Below are 16,747 nucleotides of genomic sequence, written 5' to 3'. Positions count from 1 at the left end.
TCCCATACCCCATTGGCATTATTTGCTTATTAGCCTAATCTAATCCCCTGTCCCCCACCTGAGGCCTTGAAGGCTGGCCCCTCCCCCGTCTTGTTGGTCTTTGACCCCAGCGTTTAGCCCAGGGGTCAAGGGGGTGGGTGGAGAGGGTGGGAAGGGGAGGCCGTTATCCTGTTGTGCGCCCTGCTGCATTGACCTGGCTTTTTCTTTTCCCACAGACTGGAAACCAGCACATATATCAGCCTGTGGGCAAACCAGGTAAATGAAGAAATGAATCGAGTGTCACAAAATTTGTATAATTTGGAGGGAGGGGGTTTTGATGTATAGTTTCTTAGTTTTGAAAAACTTCATGTTGTGTTAACACTCTTCCCCCTACAGACCATAGCAAGTATGATGTTTACCAAATTCAGCCCACGACTAGAATGTTGGAAAACAGACTTTACTGCTCTAATGCAGCAGAAACACCTCTGTAGGGAGCCCTCTCTGAGATTAGCTTCTGTTGTAATAACATGAATCCGTGTTTGTTTGTTTGGGGGTTGTCTCCATTCTCTTCATTAATGTACGTTGAGTAATGGGATTCATTCCTTTACCAGATCCTGCAGCTCCACCAAAGAAACCACCGCGTCCCGGAGCCTCTGGGCACCTGAGCAGCCTCGCCAGCCTCGGCAGCCCCGGGGACAATTACAACGAGGGTGTCAAGGTGAGCGCCCAAGCCTGTGCGCAGCCCAGGACCCCACGGAGCCTTTCACTCTGGGCGATGACCCTGCGATGTGCAGTGGGGTTGGGGCTCGGTGGGATTGGGGGGCTCCTTGGTCGGCTCCAGACTCCTCTGAGTCAGGACAGACTTTACTGGAAAATTCTCTTTTCTGTTTTTCTCTCATGTGATAGATTCTAGGGCCTCAGTCAGATCTTAACTTTCTGAAGACATTTTCCTCTTACCAGACAGAATGTTTCTTTGAGATAAAAGTGCTGGGGTGGCTTCTGGTTTTACAAATGAATCAAACCAGGACGCCTGGGGAAAGCAAGGCCTTCTGTAGGCTCACTGTCTCTGAGTGTGTCAGTGTGGCCTAGTGGGCGACTTCCATCCTTTGCCATCTGGGGCCAGCGTGTGTAAAGCAGCATGTGCTGGGGACCACAGCCTCCTCTTCTGTGTGCCCTTTGAAGGAGAGGGATACCCTCTACTCTCCATTAGGTCAGTTATCTCTCAAAATATGTCCTACTTCTCAATTCTGATACACTTTGTCTTCACATTTTATTTTATTTATTTATTTATTTATTTATTTATCTTTGGCTGCATTGGGTCTTCGATGCTGCGCGCGGGCTTTCTCTAGTTTCGGCGAGCAGGGGCTACTCTTCATTGCTGTGTGCAGGCTTCGCATTGCGGTGGCTTCTCTTGTTGCGGAGCATGGGCTCTAGGCGCGTGGGCTTCAGTAATTGTGGCACGCAGGTTCAGTAGTTGTGGCTCACGGGCTCTAGAGTGCAGGCTTAGTAGTTGTGGCTCACAGGCTTAGTTGCTCCGTGGCATGTGGGATCTTCCCAGACCAGGGATGGAACCCGTGTCCCCTGCATTGGCAGGCAGATTCTTAACCACTGCGCGACCAGGGAAGTCCCTGTCTTCACATTTTAATATCTCTAAAATCAAGAGGGTGTGTTGATTTAACTGGCATTTTTTTCCCTTCTTCGTGGTGCATAGAAAAAGGTACATCTTAGAATTCAATAGCTATGGGATCAGTTAAGATAAACTTTGCTTCACTAATAACCACCATTCATTGAGTGCCACCTGCTGTGGCAGAACCTGCCCCATGTATTTCAAATCCTCACATCAGCCTCGCGGAATTGGTGGGCTTATTATTGTTCCCACCTGTCACATGAGGCCGCTACAGTTCCCAGAGGTTAAAGGGCGTGTTTGAGGTTACGGCCTCCCCATAGCTGAACCAGCATTTAGTGGCAGACTTGGCTTTCCACACACACATATGTGCTGCTGCTCCAGGCTTACCCCCAAAGCCAAGCGGCTGATTCCTGGATAGAAGCAGATGTATTGCCACCTTAGCGAATCAGAGAGGTTGTCCCCAGGCAGAGAAAATGTCATCTCCAGTTGCGAGCCAGCCTACAGCTGGAGGGCGGTGACCAGTAGTGAAGCAGCTGGCACCGTCTGGGTCCAGCCTGCTCCCTGCGGAGCCTAACACAGGAACCACGGTGCCAGAGGCGCCCCTGCACCAAGGGTCAGGCAGTCAGCTCCTGGAAACCAGGGTGCTGGTCCTGGGGGCTGCCTGGGGCTTGGCTCCCCCAGCTTCTGGGCCTCCAGGCCCAAGAAGCCTCCTTGCAGCTCCAGTAGCACCACAGAGGAGCAACGGAGGACACACCCTTTCCCAGTGTGGTTTCTTGACATAAATTTTAAAAGGAAAGAGAAATTGGGTTAATGAACTTTTTTTCATTTTTCATAAGCAAAAGAAGAACCTTTGAAAAGGGCTTGTATTGCAGTGAAAAGCCAACTTTAAAAGCGGATCAGATACCGGCTTAGAATTCTGACCTATATTCATTTTTTACATTTGAATAAATATAATTGGGAAATACCCTTATTGTAGGGTATTGAGCAAGTAGAAATCTTTATGGAAAGGAATCTTTTAAGTGTGCTTACTTAAAGTACACTCAGGAGGGGACTTCCCTGGCAGTCCAGTGGTTAAGAATCTGCCTTCCAATGCAGGGACGCGGGTTCGATCCCTGGTAGGGGAACTAAGATCCCACATGCTGCAGGGCAACTAAGCCCATGCTCTAGAGCCCGCGCACCGCAACTGGTGAGCCTGTGCACCACAACTAGAGAGAAGCCCGTGCGCTGCAACAAAGAGCCTGTGCACCGCAATTAAGACCCCACGCAGCCAAATAAATAAATAAATATTTTTTAAAAATACACTCAGGGGACTTCCCAGGTGGCACAGTGGTTAAGAATCCACCTGCCAATGCAGGGGACACGGGTTCGATCCCTGGTCCGGGAAGATCCCACATGCCGCAGAGCAGCTAAGCCCGTGCGCCACAACTACTGAGCTGCACTCTAGAGCCCGTGAGCCACAACTGCTGAGCCTGCATGCTGCAACTACTGAAGCCCGTATGCCTAGAGCCTGTGCTCCACAACAAGAGAAGCCACCACAGTGAGAACCCGCACACTGCAACGAAAAGTAGCCCCCACTCGCTGCAACTAGAGAAAAGCCTGCGCACAGCAATGAAGACCCAACACGGCCAAAAAAAAAAAAAAAAAAAAATACAATCAGTAAACATTTTTGAATAATTAGTAAGTGTGAAGTATATGTCTCTGCTTCTTCGTGACATGTCTGTTTGGTAGAGGTTATCAAATCCAGCCTGAAAGAACAGTACTCTTTTAATACAGAAATGCTTACCTTTACCTGGGTGTAACTGAAGTAATTCGTCCAGCTCATAGCCAGAGATCAGTCTCAGTTTCTCTGGTGGCTTTATGTTTCGGCTCTGAATTATCGGAGTTTTTGAGGAACCCCCCCACCCCAAGTGGTTGGGATTGGCTGTATCTCTGCGGGCAGTGGTGTGTCTAACTGCCTGCCAAGGGGCCTCCAAGTGGTCAAGCTCCAGAAAGTAGGAAACCAGTGACAGCTGTCTCTGCACACCAGGCTGGTGCTTTGGGAGGGTCCCTGTGAATGGCCCCTGGAAGCTTTGTGCCAGCGTTTCTGTGACAGTTGGGTGAAGGGTGAACACAAAAGAGCAGAAGCTTTGAACAGGTTAGAACAAACACCCTCACCTCCTGGAGTCAAGAACTGTAGTTCTTCCTGATGGAGCCCCAGCTGGCACGCCTCCTGAGGAAATGCGGCCTTTTACGTTGATCCCCTTTGAACTGGCCCTCCTGCCCCATTCAGCATCTCAGTGCAGAAGATAAAATGCTGACACGGCTTCTCTTGGAAGTGATGCTGCTATGAATAACCTCCCTTTTTCTAGTGCACAGAAAATACACAGTGTGGAGGGTTGGACCTCAGAACTTAGGGCTCTGCTAAACTTCTATACCAAAGGGTATACTTTTTTCAGACAATTCTAAGGAAAGGTCAAGAAATCCATATTTCTCTCAGTTAACTTTGCCTATTATGTTACAGTAGAATAGGCTTGGTTTAAACTGTAGAGAAAAAAAAAAAAACATTAAAGTTTCTAAGTTTAAAGTAAGGGAACCCAACCATAAGAACTGGTTCAAGTGAAGGGTTTTATGTTTTCGTTTTGTTTTTGTTTTTAGAGTAAGCTCCTGATACCTTTAAACACAGCCTCAAGCCAGGCATCTGCATTACAGCAGGCTGGCTAGGTCGAAGGCCATTTCCAGGGATGCTGGATGTTGGGGCCAGGCCCAGGGAGTGAGGGTGTGCAGTTTCTCCAGAATCACTCAGATGTCCAGTGGGCAGCTTTCTGTGAATACAAGCATAGATACGCTTTCTTTCTTTTTAAAGACCCTTAATTCTTTGGATTCTTGCACGGCTGCCAGATTGTCATTCTCGGGCTTTGCATGTTGTTTTCCTCATTTATTTGTGAAAACGAGCATGGTGCATGGCAGACCCCTACTGAGTATGCGGGTGCCCTGAACAGACGGCCCAGCGGCTGCACTTTGATGGCCGCTGACGGAGCCGACAGGCGGAAGCTCACTCCTCTTGTTCTGCTCGTGTGTTTTTACGGGGGTTTTGTCTGCTGCCTTTATTAATATTGTTTTTCTTTTTTCCCTTTCTCTGATAAATTCCTTTAACTTGTCCTCACCTTCCGTTCGACAATAGCCGTGGAGGGTAAGCACATGGTATCTGTGTGTCTGTCCAGCTCTCTATCACACCCCGCTCCGCGTGCGACTCTGGACCAGGAATCGGGAAGCCTGGGGAGGGCGCTTTTGCTTGGTTTGTCACCAAAAGCAGCATTTATATTTGCCCAAGAGTGAGACGTGAGCATCTGTGCAGTGATGGGACGTTCTCGTCCCTTGTGTCTCATGGCTTAGGGATGGGCACCCAGAGTTAGACACTGAGCACTGGCAGTCTCAGTGGGTGCCGGCATTCAGTCTTCTCAGAGTGGCCATACGCAGTCCTTTTTGTGCCTGGGGTGGCCAGTTCGACTTTTTAAATACGCTGAAGGTTCCCTAGAGGCCCTTGTGCAGCCTTCAGGGCTCACGTGTTGTCTTGGATAACATCTGTTGAAGTCTCTCTGTGCCCAGGCCCTGAGACGGGCCGTTTTACATATGTTCCTTCATTTCACCCCCATCACAGCTGCAGGTGAGGGGGCAGTGCCCGCCCCCCACCAACAGAGCTGCACCCGCACAGCTCCCACCTCAGCAGCATTCTGGAAGCAGGTGGTGTCCATGTAAAGAAGACTTGCATTTGCCCACTTTTTATAACCATAAAAGGAACACACGTTTCCATTAGGTGGTTTGAAGGCAACTAAGCTGAGCCATACAGGTTTTACTGCAAAATTCAAACTAAGTGGCAATTCTTACAGTCTCAGTGTAGAACACTGGACCCCTTAGCCAGCTGTCTCTAAATCCTCAGAGAGGTGTAAAATATCTGGATTCTTCTCTTTTGGTGAATGATTCTGGGGGGACGATGAATCACTTCTCTGAATGAATCCTGGGCTTTTAGTATAATATGTGTGATTCCATCTCATTTCCTTTAACTGAGCTCAAAGTTAGAAAAAAAGGTGCCTTATTTATTTGTCACTTGGATGAATTGCTTTGCGGTCATCCTCAAGCTGAACTATGTCCCCTAAGACAAGATCAGTTATGTGATCTGCTTTGATCTCTTTTAAAGACCCTTTCTAACCTAGTTGCAGTGATATGACGCCATCTGCTGGAGGATAGAAAGATAACCGGCTTCTGTGTTGGCAGCTTCAGCCCCAGGAAATCAGCCCCCCTCCCACTGCCAACCTGGACCGGTCCAATGACAGGGTGTACGAGAACGTGACGGGCCTGGTGAGAGCGGTCATCGAGATGTCCAGCAAGATCCAGCCAGCCCCGCCAGAGGAGTATGTCCCCATGGTGAAGGTGAGCTCAGCCCCCTCACGTGAAGCAGGAGACATTCCCTGTGCCCTTCGGGTCCAGCCTGACTCTTCAGAAGGTCTGCATCGCATGGGGATCACTGCCATTCCCGACCTTGACCCTGGAATGTCCTGAGCAACAGAGTCTGTCAACAACTACTGCTCATACATATGATCTTGAGTGAGAAAAGGTGCAGAAGAGTACTTACAGTCTGATGCCATTGTGACTTAGGGGAGGTAATTACAGTGTTAAAGTGCCAAGACAGATGATACTTGGAGACCCTGCTTTCAGTCTTTTGGGCATTAACTCAGAAGTGGAATTGCTGGATCGTATGCTAGTTCTAGTCCTAATTTTTTGAGGACACACCATGCTGTTTCCCACAATGGCTGCAGCAATTTACATTCCCACCAGCAGTGCACAAGGGTTCTATCTAGTTTTTCTCCATCCTCACTAACACTTTTTATTTTCGGTTTTGTTTTTTCTCGATAGTAGCCATCCTTATATGTGTGAAGTGGTATCTCACTGGGCTTTTGATTTGCATTTCCCTGATGAGTAGTGAGGTTGAACATCTCTTCGTGTGCTTTTTTGTGTTGGCCATTTGTGTGTCGTCTTTGGAGAAATGTCTGTTCAAGTCGCTTGCCCACTTTTTAATAGGGTTGTTTGGCTTTTTGTCGTTGGGTTGCAGCATTGAGCCCCATTTTTAGTACCAATGAGCAGTCTCTGGGACAGCTTCTTTCAAACCATCAGTGTGGGGCAGCTGCTTGGAAGCTGTGATGTTTTATGGGCAGCACAGTTAATCCATTCTGGTTCCGTCTTTAGGCTGTGCTCCCATAACACTTACAACCAAAGCTCTTAAGGGTGAACTTGCATGAACCACAGACGGGTTTTTAAAAAATACTAATAAACTCAACAATATACAAAAGCAACCAGAATTTTGTACATGATAAGACTTTTTATGGTGGTTTTCTAGAAGCTGCTTTTTTAACCGTATTACTTTGGCAAAACGACACTCTTTTTGTTGATCCAGTGTCAATAACTAGCATGTCCTTACTGGTCTTATACCTACTGCATGTATAACTTGGCATCTGAGTCATTACGTAGTTGACCCTCATAAGAATGACAGCGACAGACATTTTAACTCTAACGTCATATCGTTTTTAACCACAGCTGGTCCCTTTAAGCTCCGAGTGGCAGGGGGAGGGCTGTTGTGCTCCGTGTACATAGTGGACGAAGCTCCGGGGTCAGAATGGCCTCCGTAGCAGACTGCCACCTGTCGTTCCCACATGTGGTAGCAGTAACATCCTTTTTGGTGGCCCACGAGGCTTTGGAAAGCACTGGGGAGGGAAGAGAGTCACGGAGCACACGCAGCCCCAGCGCCGCCTTCCCTGGGCGTCCGGGCGGCTTTTCATACATGAGCCTCCATTCCCCTGTTCCCCAGACAGTAGAGCATGAGTAGATCAGAGAGATCTGAATCTGGGGGAAATTGCCTCATAACTTAATGAGATCAGGCTCAGCACTGTGGAAAAGAAATACAGAAATTTTCCTAAAAAAAGAAAGAAAAAGAAATTTTCCCGAAAGTGGTGAAAAGGAAATGAAAAACCATGTAACTGGAAGGAAACACTGTCATTGCTGGCATGAAACTCCTTGACGTGCGTCCTAACACTGGGTGTGTTCCTGTCTGTCAGGAAGTCGGCTTGGCCCTGAGGACGCTGTTGGCCACCGTGGATGAGACCATTCCCGTCCTGCCCGCCAGCACCCACCGAGAGGTAGGGCCTCATCCAGAGGGCAGCGTGGCGGGGGGAGCACAGCGCGTGCTCTGCAGGCGTGACCTCCTGGCCGGGCCCCAGGTCGGGACGCCGGCGACTGGCCGTCCATCTTCAGAGCTGTGTGGAGCCACCGCACCGCGTGTGGGGTCCCGACCTGAAGGACGGGGCGTCCGTGAGGACAGGTGGGGAGCGCAGGATTGGGGCTGCTGCTGCTTGGAACCCTCCAGAGCGAGGACGGAGGCTGTGGCATCCTGCCCTCCTTCCTCGAATGCCTCTGGAAAATTTCGAGTTTGCAAGTGACCTTGATTTTCCACTTAAAGCAGCGATATAAACATTCCTTGTAGCCAGTAAATAGGCTTAGCGTTGGGGTCTGCACCCAGCCCAGCTCACTTCCCACGCCTCGCCCTTCCAGCTCCAGCGTCCACTTTCCTGCTTTCTCTCACAGGGTGCGTGATCTGTCCTTCCCCCAGCAGGCAATCTGTTTGTTTTCGTTTTCTTAGTTTTTACTGTGAAATGATTTCAAACTTGAGGAAAAGCTCTGAGAACAGCACCAAGAACTTGCAAGCACCCTCGCCCTGATTGCGCCGCCTTCCCCGTCTGAGCCCTTTGCGTCCTCTCTCTGCACGCGCAAGCTTTACTTCTCCAGAGCCACCTGGGGGCTGGTTGTGCGCATCTCGCCCTCTTACCTTTAGCATTTGCGTTTGTGTTTTCGAATAACGGGCCATACTCTTACCCTGCACGGTCACCGCATCCTGGAATTTAACACTGGCCAGTGTGCTCATCTCTCAGCAGGTGGTGGTCTGGGTTCACCAGTCACCCCAGTAATGCTTCTCCCTCTGGCTGGAGACAGCCTGGGGCTCACGTGGCCCCTGACACCGCTCAGCGTGTCTGTGTGCCTCTCTCCTGGGACAGCTCCTCAGCCCCGCGCTGTCTTCTGCGACAGGGTATAGGCCCCTGTGTTCCAGAGCCTCCGTGACGTGGAGCTGAGGGGTGTTCTCTAAAGGCTGATGTTTCCTCCTGGTCAGGCTGAGGTTTCACGTCTGCGGTGAGGCTGCGTCCTCCTCGGAGGCCGAGTCCGAGGGCGGCACGTCCAGCAGGGCGTCTGGACCCGCGGGGCGGTCGGGCTCAGCTCCTGCGGCTGGTCCTGTGAGTGGCACCACTTAAATCCTTCTGGAAAATGCCTCTGACTGGTGTCACCGTGTAACTGAATATTTCCCTCCAGTTCAGAGGTTAGCTAGTTTATCTGCTTTATTAGAAATTTAATTGGTTTTCCACAGTGAGCAAGGATTTTGCCCCAAATGGAGACGCTCCAGGCGCCAGAGGCAAAGCAAGTGGCACCCTAACGGCTGGATGTTTTGGCGGGACCATTTCTAACTTCCTGCTTTAGCTGGTAACGGCTGAGACGATCTCTCTGTGTACCTGGCTCTTCTGCACACCGTGTGCGCCTTCCTGTGCCCCTGCTCCCCTCCCGCCCTCTGGACCCAGCTGTCCCTGACCCCGCCCAGCGGTCACCGGGGGCCATGCCCCCACTGCCCTGACCCCTTGGCGAGACCCCTGGAGTTACAGAGCCTTGCCGGCCCCACCCGCAGCCTGTCTTTGCCGTCCCGATGGTGGCCGCCCCCAGGGTGCTCCCCGGACTTGCGTTGTACAGATGCCTTTTCTCCTTGGCAGGGCTCCCTACGCCCACAGGTCCAGATGTTTGAGGCCCTCGCCCTCTGTGCTGTGAGCGGGCCCGCCCCGTGCGCCCCAGGCACTAGCTGCCTGCGGGACGTCTGCCCCGTAGCACATTCTGCTTGCAGGGTCAGTGGGACCAGCATGCACTCACCACCGTGCCCAGCACGAACCACACGCGCGTGCACGCACACGCACACACGTGCAGACAGCCTGTGTCACTCACAAGTCTCAGGTCGGGCCTTGCTTCGCCATCCTCACGGCCACATCCCCCCTTCCCTGAGGTATCACAGCAGCCTCTCAGCTGCTTACTCCACCTCTGGGCTCTCCCTGCCCTTCCGTTTACGTTGCACACTGCCACCAGAGCCCTCTCTAGATTATGTTATTCCCCTTCCTAAAGTTCCTTAGGCCTCCCCGTTGCTAGGTTGAGCAGGACCAAGGTGAACGTGGGTGGCTGACGAGGCCCTTCACGGTGGAGACCGGCCAGCTTGTGCAGTCTTGGCTGGATGCAGGCGAGTTCTCCTCTGTGGAGTCTCTCCACCCCTCTCAGAAGGAGTGAACTGCTCCTCTCCGGGTCCATTTCTGTGGCGTGATTTTCCCGTGTGTGATGGGCAGCTCTGTGCGTGCTTCTCCCACACTGGGCTGTGAACACAGACACATTGGGTCACTCTTGCGTCCACAACTCCAAGGGCCTTGTGTACAGTAAGTGCTCGCTGATTGTAGAAAGAGCACGTGGCTAGATCGCCGCTCGTTAAGTACACAGGTTGGAGGGATCGCGAGACACCCCAAGCAAAGCTCTCCAGCTCTATGGCTCCTTCCACCAGCCCTGACCCCACTTCCCACCTCTGATCCGTTTGGAAGGGTCTAGAGTACACGTCGGGGTGGAGCAAGTGTCTGGCGACACCCTTGAACCGTCTCCTGCATAGCAGAGGAAGGTCTTGAAGCAGGTGCAGTAGAAAGCGCGTGGGCCTGGAGGTGGAGACCAGGGTCTGCCTTGTTTAAGGGGAAGGAAGGAAGTTTCTCCCCCTGGAGGCGCCTGCGGAAAGCGCCCAGGAGCGCCCGAGTGTTGGCGGCAGGAGGCGCTCCTGACCCCCGTGTCCTTGCAGATTGAGATGGCCCAGAAGCTGCTGAACTCCGACCTGGGGGAGCTCATCAGCAAGATGAAGCTGGCCCAGCAGTATGTCATGACCAGCCTGCAGCAGGAGTACAAGAAGCAGATGCTGACGGCCGCACACGCCCTGGCTGTGGACGCCAAGAACCTGCTCGATGTCATCGACCAGGCCAGACTGAAGGCCCTGGGGCAGACGAGGCCGCACTGAGCGCCGGGGCCTGCTCCCGCTCCGCCGCCACCAGCAGCGAGGCTCCGGCCGGCCGCGGGCGCCAGCACTCACAGCGCCAACGCTCTGGCCGAGGCTGGTTGAAAATCTCATATAAGTTTAACCGCATTTTGATGTGGGTTGTTTTGGTTTTGGTTCTTTAATCATGGTGTTCAGAAAAGTCCGGGATCCAAAATGTGGCATTTTTCTGAGAATAAAAATTGTACATGAGAAGCTTTTAAAGAATCGTGAAGAACAGATTTTGTTCACAACAGGATATGCTTTCGTGGAAGCGGCCAGGGCAGTGATGCACTGGTTCCTGAACTGGCCGGACTGGTCCTTGGAAGAAGACAGGAGGAAGTGGAGGATTCCAGGAAACCCAAGGGGCTGAGAATCCCTTTGCCAACCGCAGACTTACTACCCAGGCTGGAATTTTTGTCGTTAGAACACTGTTCAGTTGCAATATGCTAATACCACTTTACAAAGAAAGAATATAAAAGCTATATTTTGAAGACTTGAGTAATTTCAGAAAAAAACTACAACCCTCTTGTCTTTCCTGCCTTTTACTTTCATGTGAGTATGTGAAGCATTTGGTTGGAAACTAGCTGTAGAACACACTAAAAACTTTTGTCTTTTTCCACCAGAATAATGTGCCGGTTTTTTGTAGCGCTGTTATTTCTCTTGGAAGCAGAAATGCTTTGTACCGGAGCACCTCCGAACCGCATTGAGAAGAAGTTCTGGAACCATCCCTGTTTTCCATTTTTATATAATTTATAAAGAAAGATTAAAGCCATGTTGACTATTTCACAGCCACTGGAGTTAACTAACCCTTCATTGCGTCTGTCTTCCCAGGAAGGAATTGGGCGAAACAGAGATTTGGTTTCCTTTTGGTGTCCAGTTTTACCATCCATTCTGTTAAATAATTTTGAAAAATATGCCCTCTCTTTAGTTTGTTGGGGGAAATAAATTATTCTCAGGAAGAATATAATGAACTGTACAGTTACTTTGACCTATTAAAAAGGTGTTACCAGTAAAGTGCTTGGTGTAATATCCTTTCTGTTGGTTCTGTTCCTTCAGATCAATTGAAATTTCTCAGGTGACTTGTCAGATAAAGTAACATACAGGAAAGCTCTCGATAATGATTAGTTTCTTTTATTCTTTGTCTTGTCGACAAGTCGAGAACACTCCTCATAAGTTAACCTTTTTGTTGCATCTTCACGGTTAAATGCAGAAACCGAGCTAGGGTGATGTTGTCCCTGAAGGACTTCCCTCCACAGGCTTGGTGTCACCGCCACCTGTCCAGCCTCGGGGAACCTGTTCTCTTAAGGGAACCGGCAGCAGGACAGACCCCAGACCCCCCCTCATCTCGCTAAGCCTCTGGTGTGCAGGATGGGGGTCTGCAGCACTGGGAACCTGGAGGGAGAAGAGCCGGGGCGCAGCCCCCAGTGGAGGGACTCGAGCATGTCCTGCAGGAAGACGCACGTCCCCGTGTGCGGCTGAGTCACTCCCCTCTGGGCTGCCTGGCGTCCTCTTCGTCTGAAGAGAAGCTCGGGGACGTCGCCCTTCTGGGTTTCTCTCGGGCTCTCCAGCCTCCGCTTCGTCGTCTTTAGGATGGTGACCGTGAGGTTAAATAAGACGAGCGGTGTGGATGATGCAGCGCTTCACACGCTCCCAGGGGGTCGGCTGCGGGGCTGTGGGCCACGGCCGCAGCGCATGTCCTCTGCCTCCTGCTCTGACTTTCCCTCCAGTACCAAGAACTGCAGGTAAGTCTGGAAACGTCCTGTAAGTCAGAGGGAAGGGCATTTTGGTTGTGAGAACGGGTGGAGACAGATAGCAGATGGTGTTGGCTGGCCGGCTTGGTGGCCCCGGGGCCGTCAGAAGGGCCATCCGTGGCCCCGCCACATCGTTCTGCAGACGACAGCTACCCACTGAGGCGTTCGACCCTGTCCACGTTGGCCAGGAGAAGCCGTAAAGAAGGTGAATACGAGCCTGCTCACAACCTCACCTTCTGTCTTTCTCCAGCTCCATATATTTTAACAGTATTTTAATTAAAGAGTAATTTAAGTAGAGAAAAGGGCACACGAACGTTGAGCTTTCTGAATTTTTCACAAAGGAGCACACTCATGTCACTGGCACCCAGCCTCAGGGCCAGGACAGCACCAGCACCCCAAAAGTCTGCCTGGGGCCCCTCCTAGCCACTGCTTCCCCAGAAGGGTTACAGCCACCCTGCTTGCCTTTTATCAACTTTACTGAGATGTAATTCACACAGAGTAAGGACCTGCTGAGTGAACGGCTGGATGACTTTCTTCAGACGTGTGCGTCCAGTTCCCCATCAGTCCCCACACCTGCCGAGGCAGCCGCTGGCCTGGTCTCCTGCGCCGTAGGTCTGGTCTCACACGCCAGGTTGCTTCTGGAACTGCTGCATGCGCTCTTCTGTTTCTGGCTTCTTTGACTCGGTGATGTTTTGGAATATCCGTGTTGTTGCGTCACCAGGATTTGTTCTTTATTTCTGATGATACTCCGTGGTCTCACAGCCAGTTCACCTGTCACCTGTTGGTGGATGGGACATTTGAGCTGTTTTCAATCTGGTTATTATGAATGAAGCCGCCGTGGACATTTGTGTACAAGTACACGTGTTTCCGTTTCTCGTGGGCGAACAACTATGAGCACACTTTCTGGAACTTACGGTAAGTGTCCAACTTTATCAAGAGCTGCCCAGCCGCTTTCCGATGTAGGCGTGCCATTTTACCCTCCAGCCAACAGCACATAAGCCTTCCTGCTGCTCCACATTCTCACCAGTATTCGGCACTGTCAGTCTTTTATAATTTTAGACTTTCTAGTGAATATGTGTTCCATCTCATTTTGTGTTTCTTAATGTACAGTGATATTGAGTGTCTTTTCCTATACTTACTGGCCATTTATGTATCTTTCCTGGGAAGTCTCTGCTCACATGTTTTGCCCTGTTTAAAATTGGGCTGTTTGGGAATTCCCTGGCGGTCCAGTGGTTAAGACTCGGCGCTTCCATTGCCGAGGGCACAGGTTCGATCCCTGGTCAGGGAACTAAGATCCCTCAAGCCATGTGGCATGGCCAAAATAAATTAATTGGTTAATTAATTAAATAAAATAAAATTGGGCTGTTTATCCCTGTGTTGGGTAGATAGGAATTCCCTCTGTGTCCCAGATGCTAGTCTTTGTAGATACTTGTTTCCCACACATTTTCTCCCAGCCTGGGGCATGGCTGCTCATTTTCTTAACTGCACCTCAGTGTAATTTTATCTGAAAAATTGGCGGAGGGATTGTTGTGATTGGAACTTCATTGGCTTTATAGGTCAGTTTGGGGAGAACAAATATCTTCAGAATGTTGAGTCTTAAAAACATGAACTTAATATACCTCTGTTTCTTTATATCTTTAATTTTAGTAATGCCATGCTGTTTTCAGTGTAAATAAAGGTCTTAAACAACTTTTGTTAGCTGTATTCCTGTTCTGTGTTTTTGATGCCATTATGTTTTAAATTTTTCTTTTTTAATTTTATTTATTTATTTTTTGCTTAACCTAGGTGTGACATATACTATTTTCTATTCTATTTTTTTAATTGAATTGTAGTTGATTTACATTGTTTCAGGGGTACAGCAAAGTGATTCAGTTATATATATGTAAATATATATATTCTTTTTTTACATTCTCTTCCATTATAGGTTATTACAAGATAACGAGTACAGTTCTGTGTGCTCTACAGTAGGTCCTTGTTGTTTATCTATTTTATATATAGCAGTGTGTGTATCTGTTCATCCTAATCTCCTGATTTATCCCCACACACACACACTTTCCCCTTTGGTAACCGTAAATTTGTTTTCTAAGTCTTCATTTTTTTGGATTCCACATGTAAGTGATATCATGTGATACTTTTCTTTATCTGACTTACTTCACTTAGTACGATAACCTCTAGGTCCATTCATTGCTGCAGATGAAATTGTTCAATTGTTGGTGGCTCCGTATATAGAAATGCAGTCATTTACACTGTGTCCTTGGTGGGTCCAGCCCTTTTCTGTCTCTGTTCACCTGCCCCATCCTGGAGTGATGCACCCCAAACTCCGGCCCCACCCAGCCCCTCGTGCTGTCCGTTCATGCAGCAGAGGGCAGGACACAGCAGCCGAAACCGAGTGCAGGTGCCGGACACTGTCAGCCACCCTCAGGCCAGTCGGGCTCAGTCTCTCCATTTGGGGCTCCCCTTGCTGGGTGGGGCTGACTGCCATCCTCTCAGCCCAGGTCTGACCAGGTTTGTGTACCACCAATGAGGGCTGCACATCTTTTAAAACTTTTAAATCATACTTGACTTTAGTTTGTTATCTTGATGAATTTGACAACAAAAACAGTCTTTCTAGTTATTTTCCCCTCTGGGGGAAGAATGCGCTTTCAATTTACCCAGACATTTTTAGGCATTGACTTCTTTTTAAAAATTCGTCTTTTTTTATTGCACAAGTGTGCAAGTGGTGCACATACACTGAAGAACATTAGAAAATACAGCCAAGTCAAAAAAATTTTTAATTGCCCCAAGATTAGGAACAAGACAAAGATGCCAGATTCACCACTTAACATTCAACGTAGGACTGGAAGTTCCTGCCAGAGCAGTTAGGCAAGAAAGTAAATAAAGGGTCTCCACCTTGGAAAGAGAGAAGTAAAGCTACTTCTGTTCACAGGTGATGTGATCTTATACATGGACAATCCTGAAAACTCCAGAAAAACTGTTAAAGATAATTAGGAAATTCAGCAAGTGAATAAACAGAATGTGGAATATTATTCAGCCATAAAAAGAAATGAAGTACCGACGCACGCTACAACACGGATGGCCCTTGAAAACATTAGGTTGTGAAACAAGCCAGACACAAAAGGCCACAGATTGTGTGATTCCATGTGGTTTTGTGATTTATAATAAGAAACAGAAATCTGGTGTTCCTCCCATTCCTGGTACAGAGCTCTCAAAAACCTTGGAATTTCCTAGGAGATGAGAGAGACACCGGTGTCCTTTGGAATTAATTCTTAACAAGCTCCTTTCAATGGCACCTGATTTTATGTTAATGAGGAGAGTTTGGGGACTGGGGCTGGTTGCTAGAGGAACTGCCCGTGACTACAGGGTTGGGACTTTGATCAGTCGTGCCTACGCAGTGGTACCTCCATAAAACCCCACACAGACAGGGTCCGAGCTTCCGGGTTGGTGGGCGCGCGTAGGTGCTGGGGCACGCCCGGGGCATGGCCGCTCCACACCCCCTCCCACACACCTTGCCCTGCACATCTCTTCCTTCTGGATGTCCCTGAGTTCTGTTCTTGTAATAAACTGTTCTTTTAATAATAATGAAATCTAATAAGTTAAATGTTTTCCTGAGTTCTGTGAGCTGCGCTAGCAAATTCATGGGACCTGAGGGGAGGGTCAGTCTATGGCAGCGGTAGCACAGGTGATGGTGCCATTGGCACTGGAGAACAGGACAGCCTGTGGCTGAGCCCTTCGCCTGGGGGGTCTGATGCTGTCTCCTGGTAGATGGGGTCAGGACGGCGTTACATTGCAGGGTACCAGCTGGTGTTGCAGAATTGCTTGGTGTGGGGAAAACACCCACACGTTGAGGGACCAGAAGTGTCAGAAGGGAAATATTGTGAGTAAAGTGTTGTAAGCAATGTAAAGTAAAACCAAAGTTTTTTCCTTTGCATTCTATTTATAGGAAGTGTCCAGAATAGGCACATCCCTAAAGACAGAAAGCAGGTCAGTGGTTGCCAGGGGCTGAGGAGGAAGAGGGAGCGACTGCTTAATGGATGCAGCGTTTCCACCTGGGGTGACGGAAGATTCTGGAACTAGGTAATGATGATGGCTGTACAACATGGTGAATGTACTTAATGCCACTGAACTGTACACTTAAAAAATGGTTGATTTTGTGTTGTGTGTATTTTACCACGATAATAAAAAGTATCAAATGTCTTATTAAAAAACATTAGGTAC

At 49.4% G+C, this 16,747-nt stretch overlaps 1 protein-coding gene across 19 annotated transcripts in view; it reads left to right on the top strand.

Moving 5' to 3' along the window:
- PTK2 (protein tyrosine kinase 2) overlaps nucleotides 1-11,888 on the top strand; it is a 253,726-nt gene extending 241,838 nt beyond the window's left edge. For 16 of the 19 annotated variants that reach the window (XM_027077987.1, XM_027077989.1, XM_027077980.1 and 13 more), the window contains 6 exons: nucleotides 216-255; nucleotides 591-697; nucleotides 4,767-4,775; nucleotides 5,858-6,013; nucleotides 7,693-7,773; nucleotides 10,551-11,888. In XM_027077987.1, coding sequence (XP_026933788.1) covers nucleotides 216-255; nucleotides 591-697; nucleotides 4,767-4,775; nucleotides 5,858-6,013; nucleotides 7,693-7,773; nucleotides 10,551-10,763 — 606 coding nt within the window. In that variant the 3' untranslated portion in view covers nucleotides 10,764-11,888. The remainder of the gene's footprint in view (nucleotides 1-215; nucleotides 256-590; nucleotides 698-4,766; nucleotides 4,776-5,857; nucleotides 6,014-7,692; nucleotides 7,774-10,550) is intronic. The other 3 variants (XM_027077982.1, XM_027077981.1, XM_027077978.1) reach the window with 1 other exon arrangement.
- Nucleotides 11,889-16,747: the final 4,859 nt, after the last annotated feature.

Source organism: Aethalodelphis obliquidens, unplaced genomic scaffold (genome assembly GCF_003676395.1).
Source record: "Aethalodelphis obliquidens isolate GAN/ISIS:26980383/991018 unplaced genomic scaffold, ASM367639v1 scaffold41, whole genome shotgun sequence".
Taxonomy (NCBI): domain Eukaryota; kingdom Metazoa; phylum Chordata; class Mammalia; order Artiodactyla; family Delphinidae; genus Aethalodelphis; species Aethalodelphis obliquidens.
Note: the sequence above shows the minus strand (reverse complement) of the source record. Positions and strands in the feature narration are given on the sequence as shown.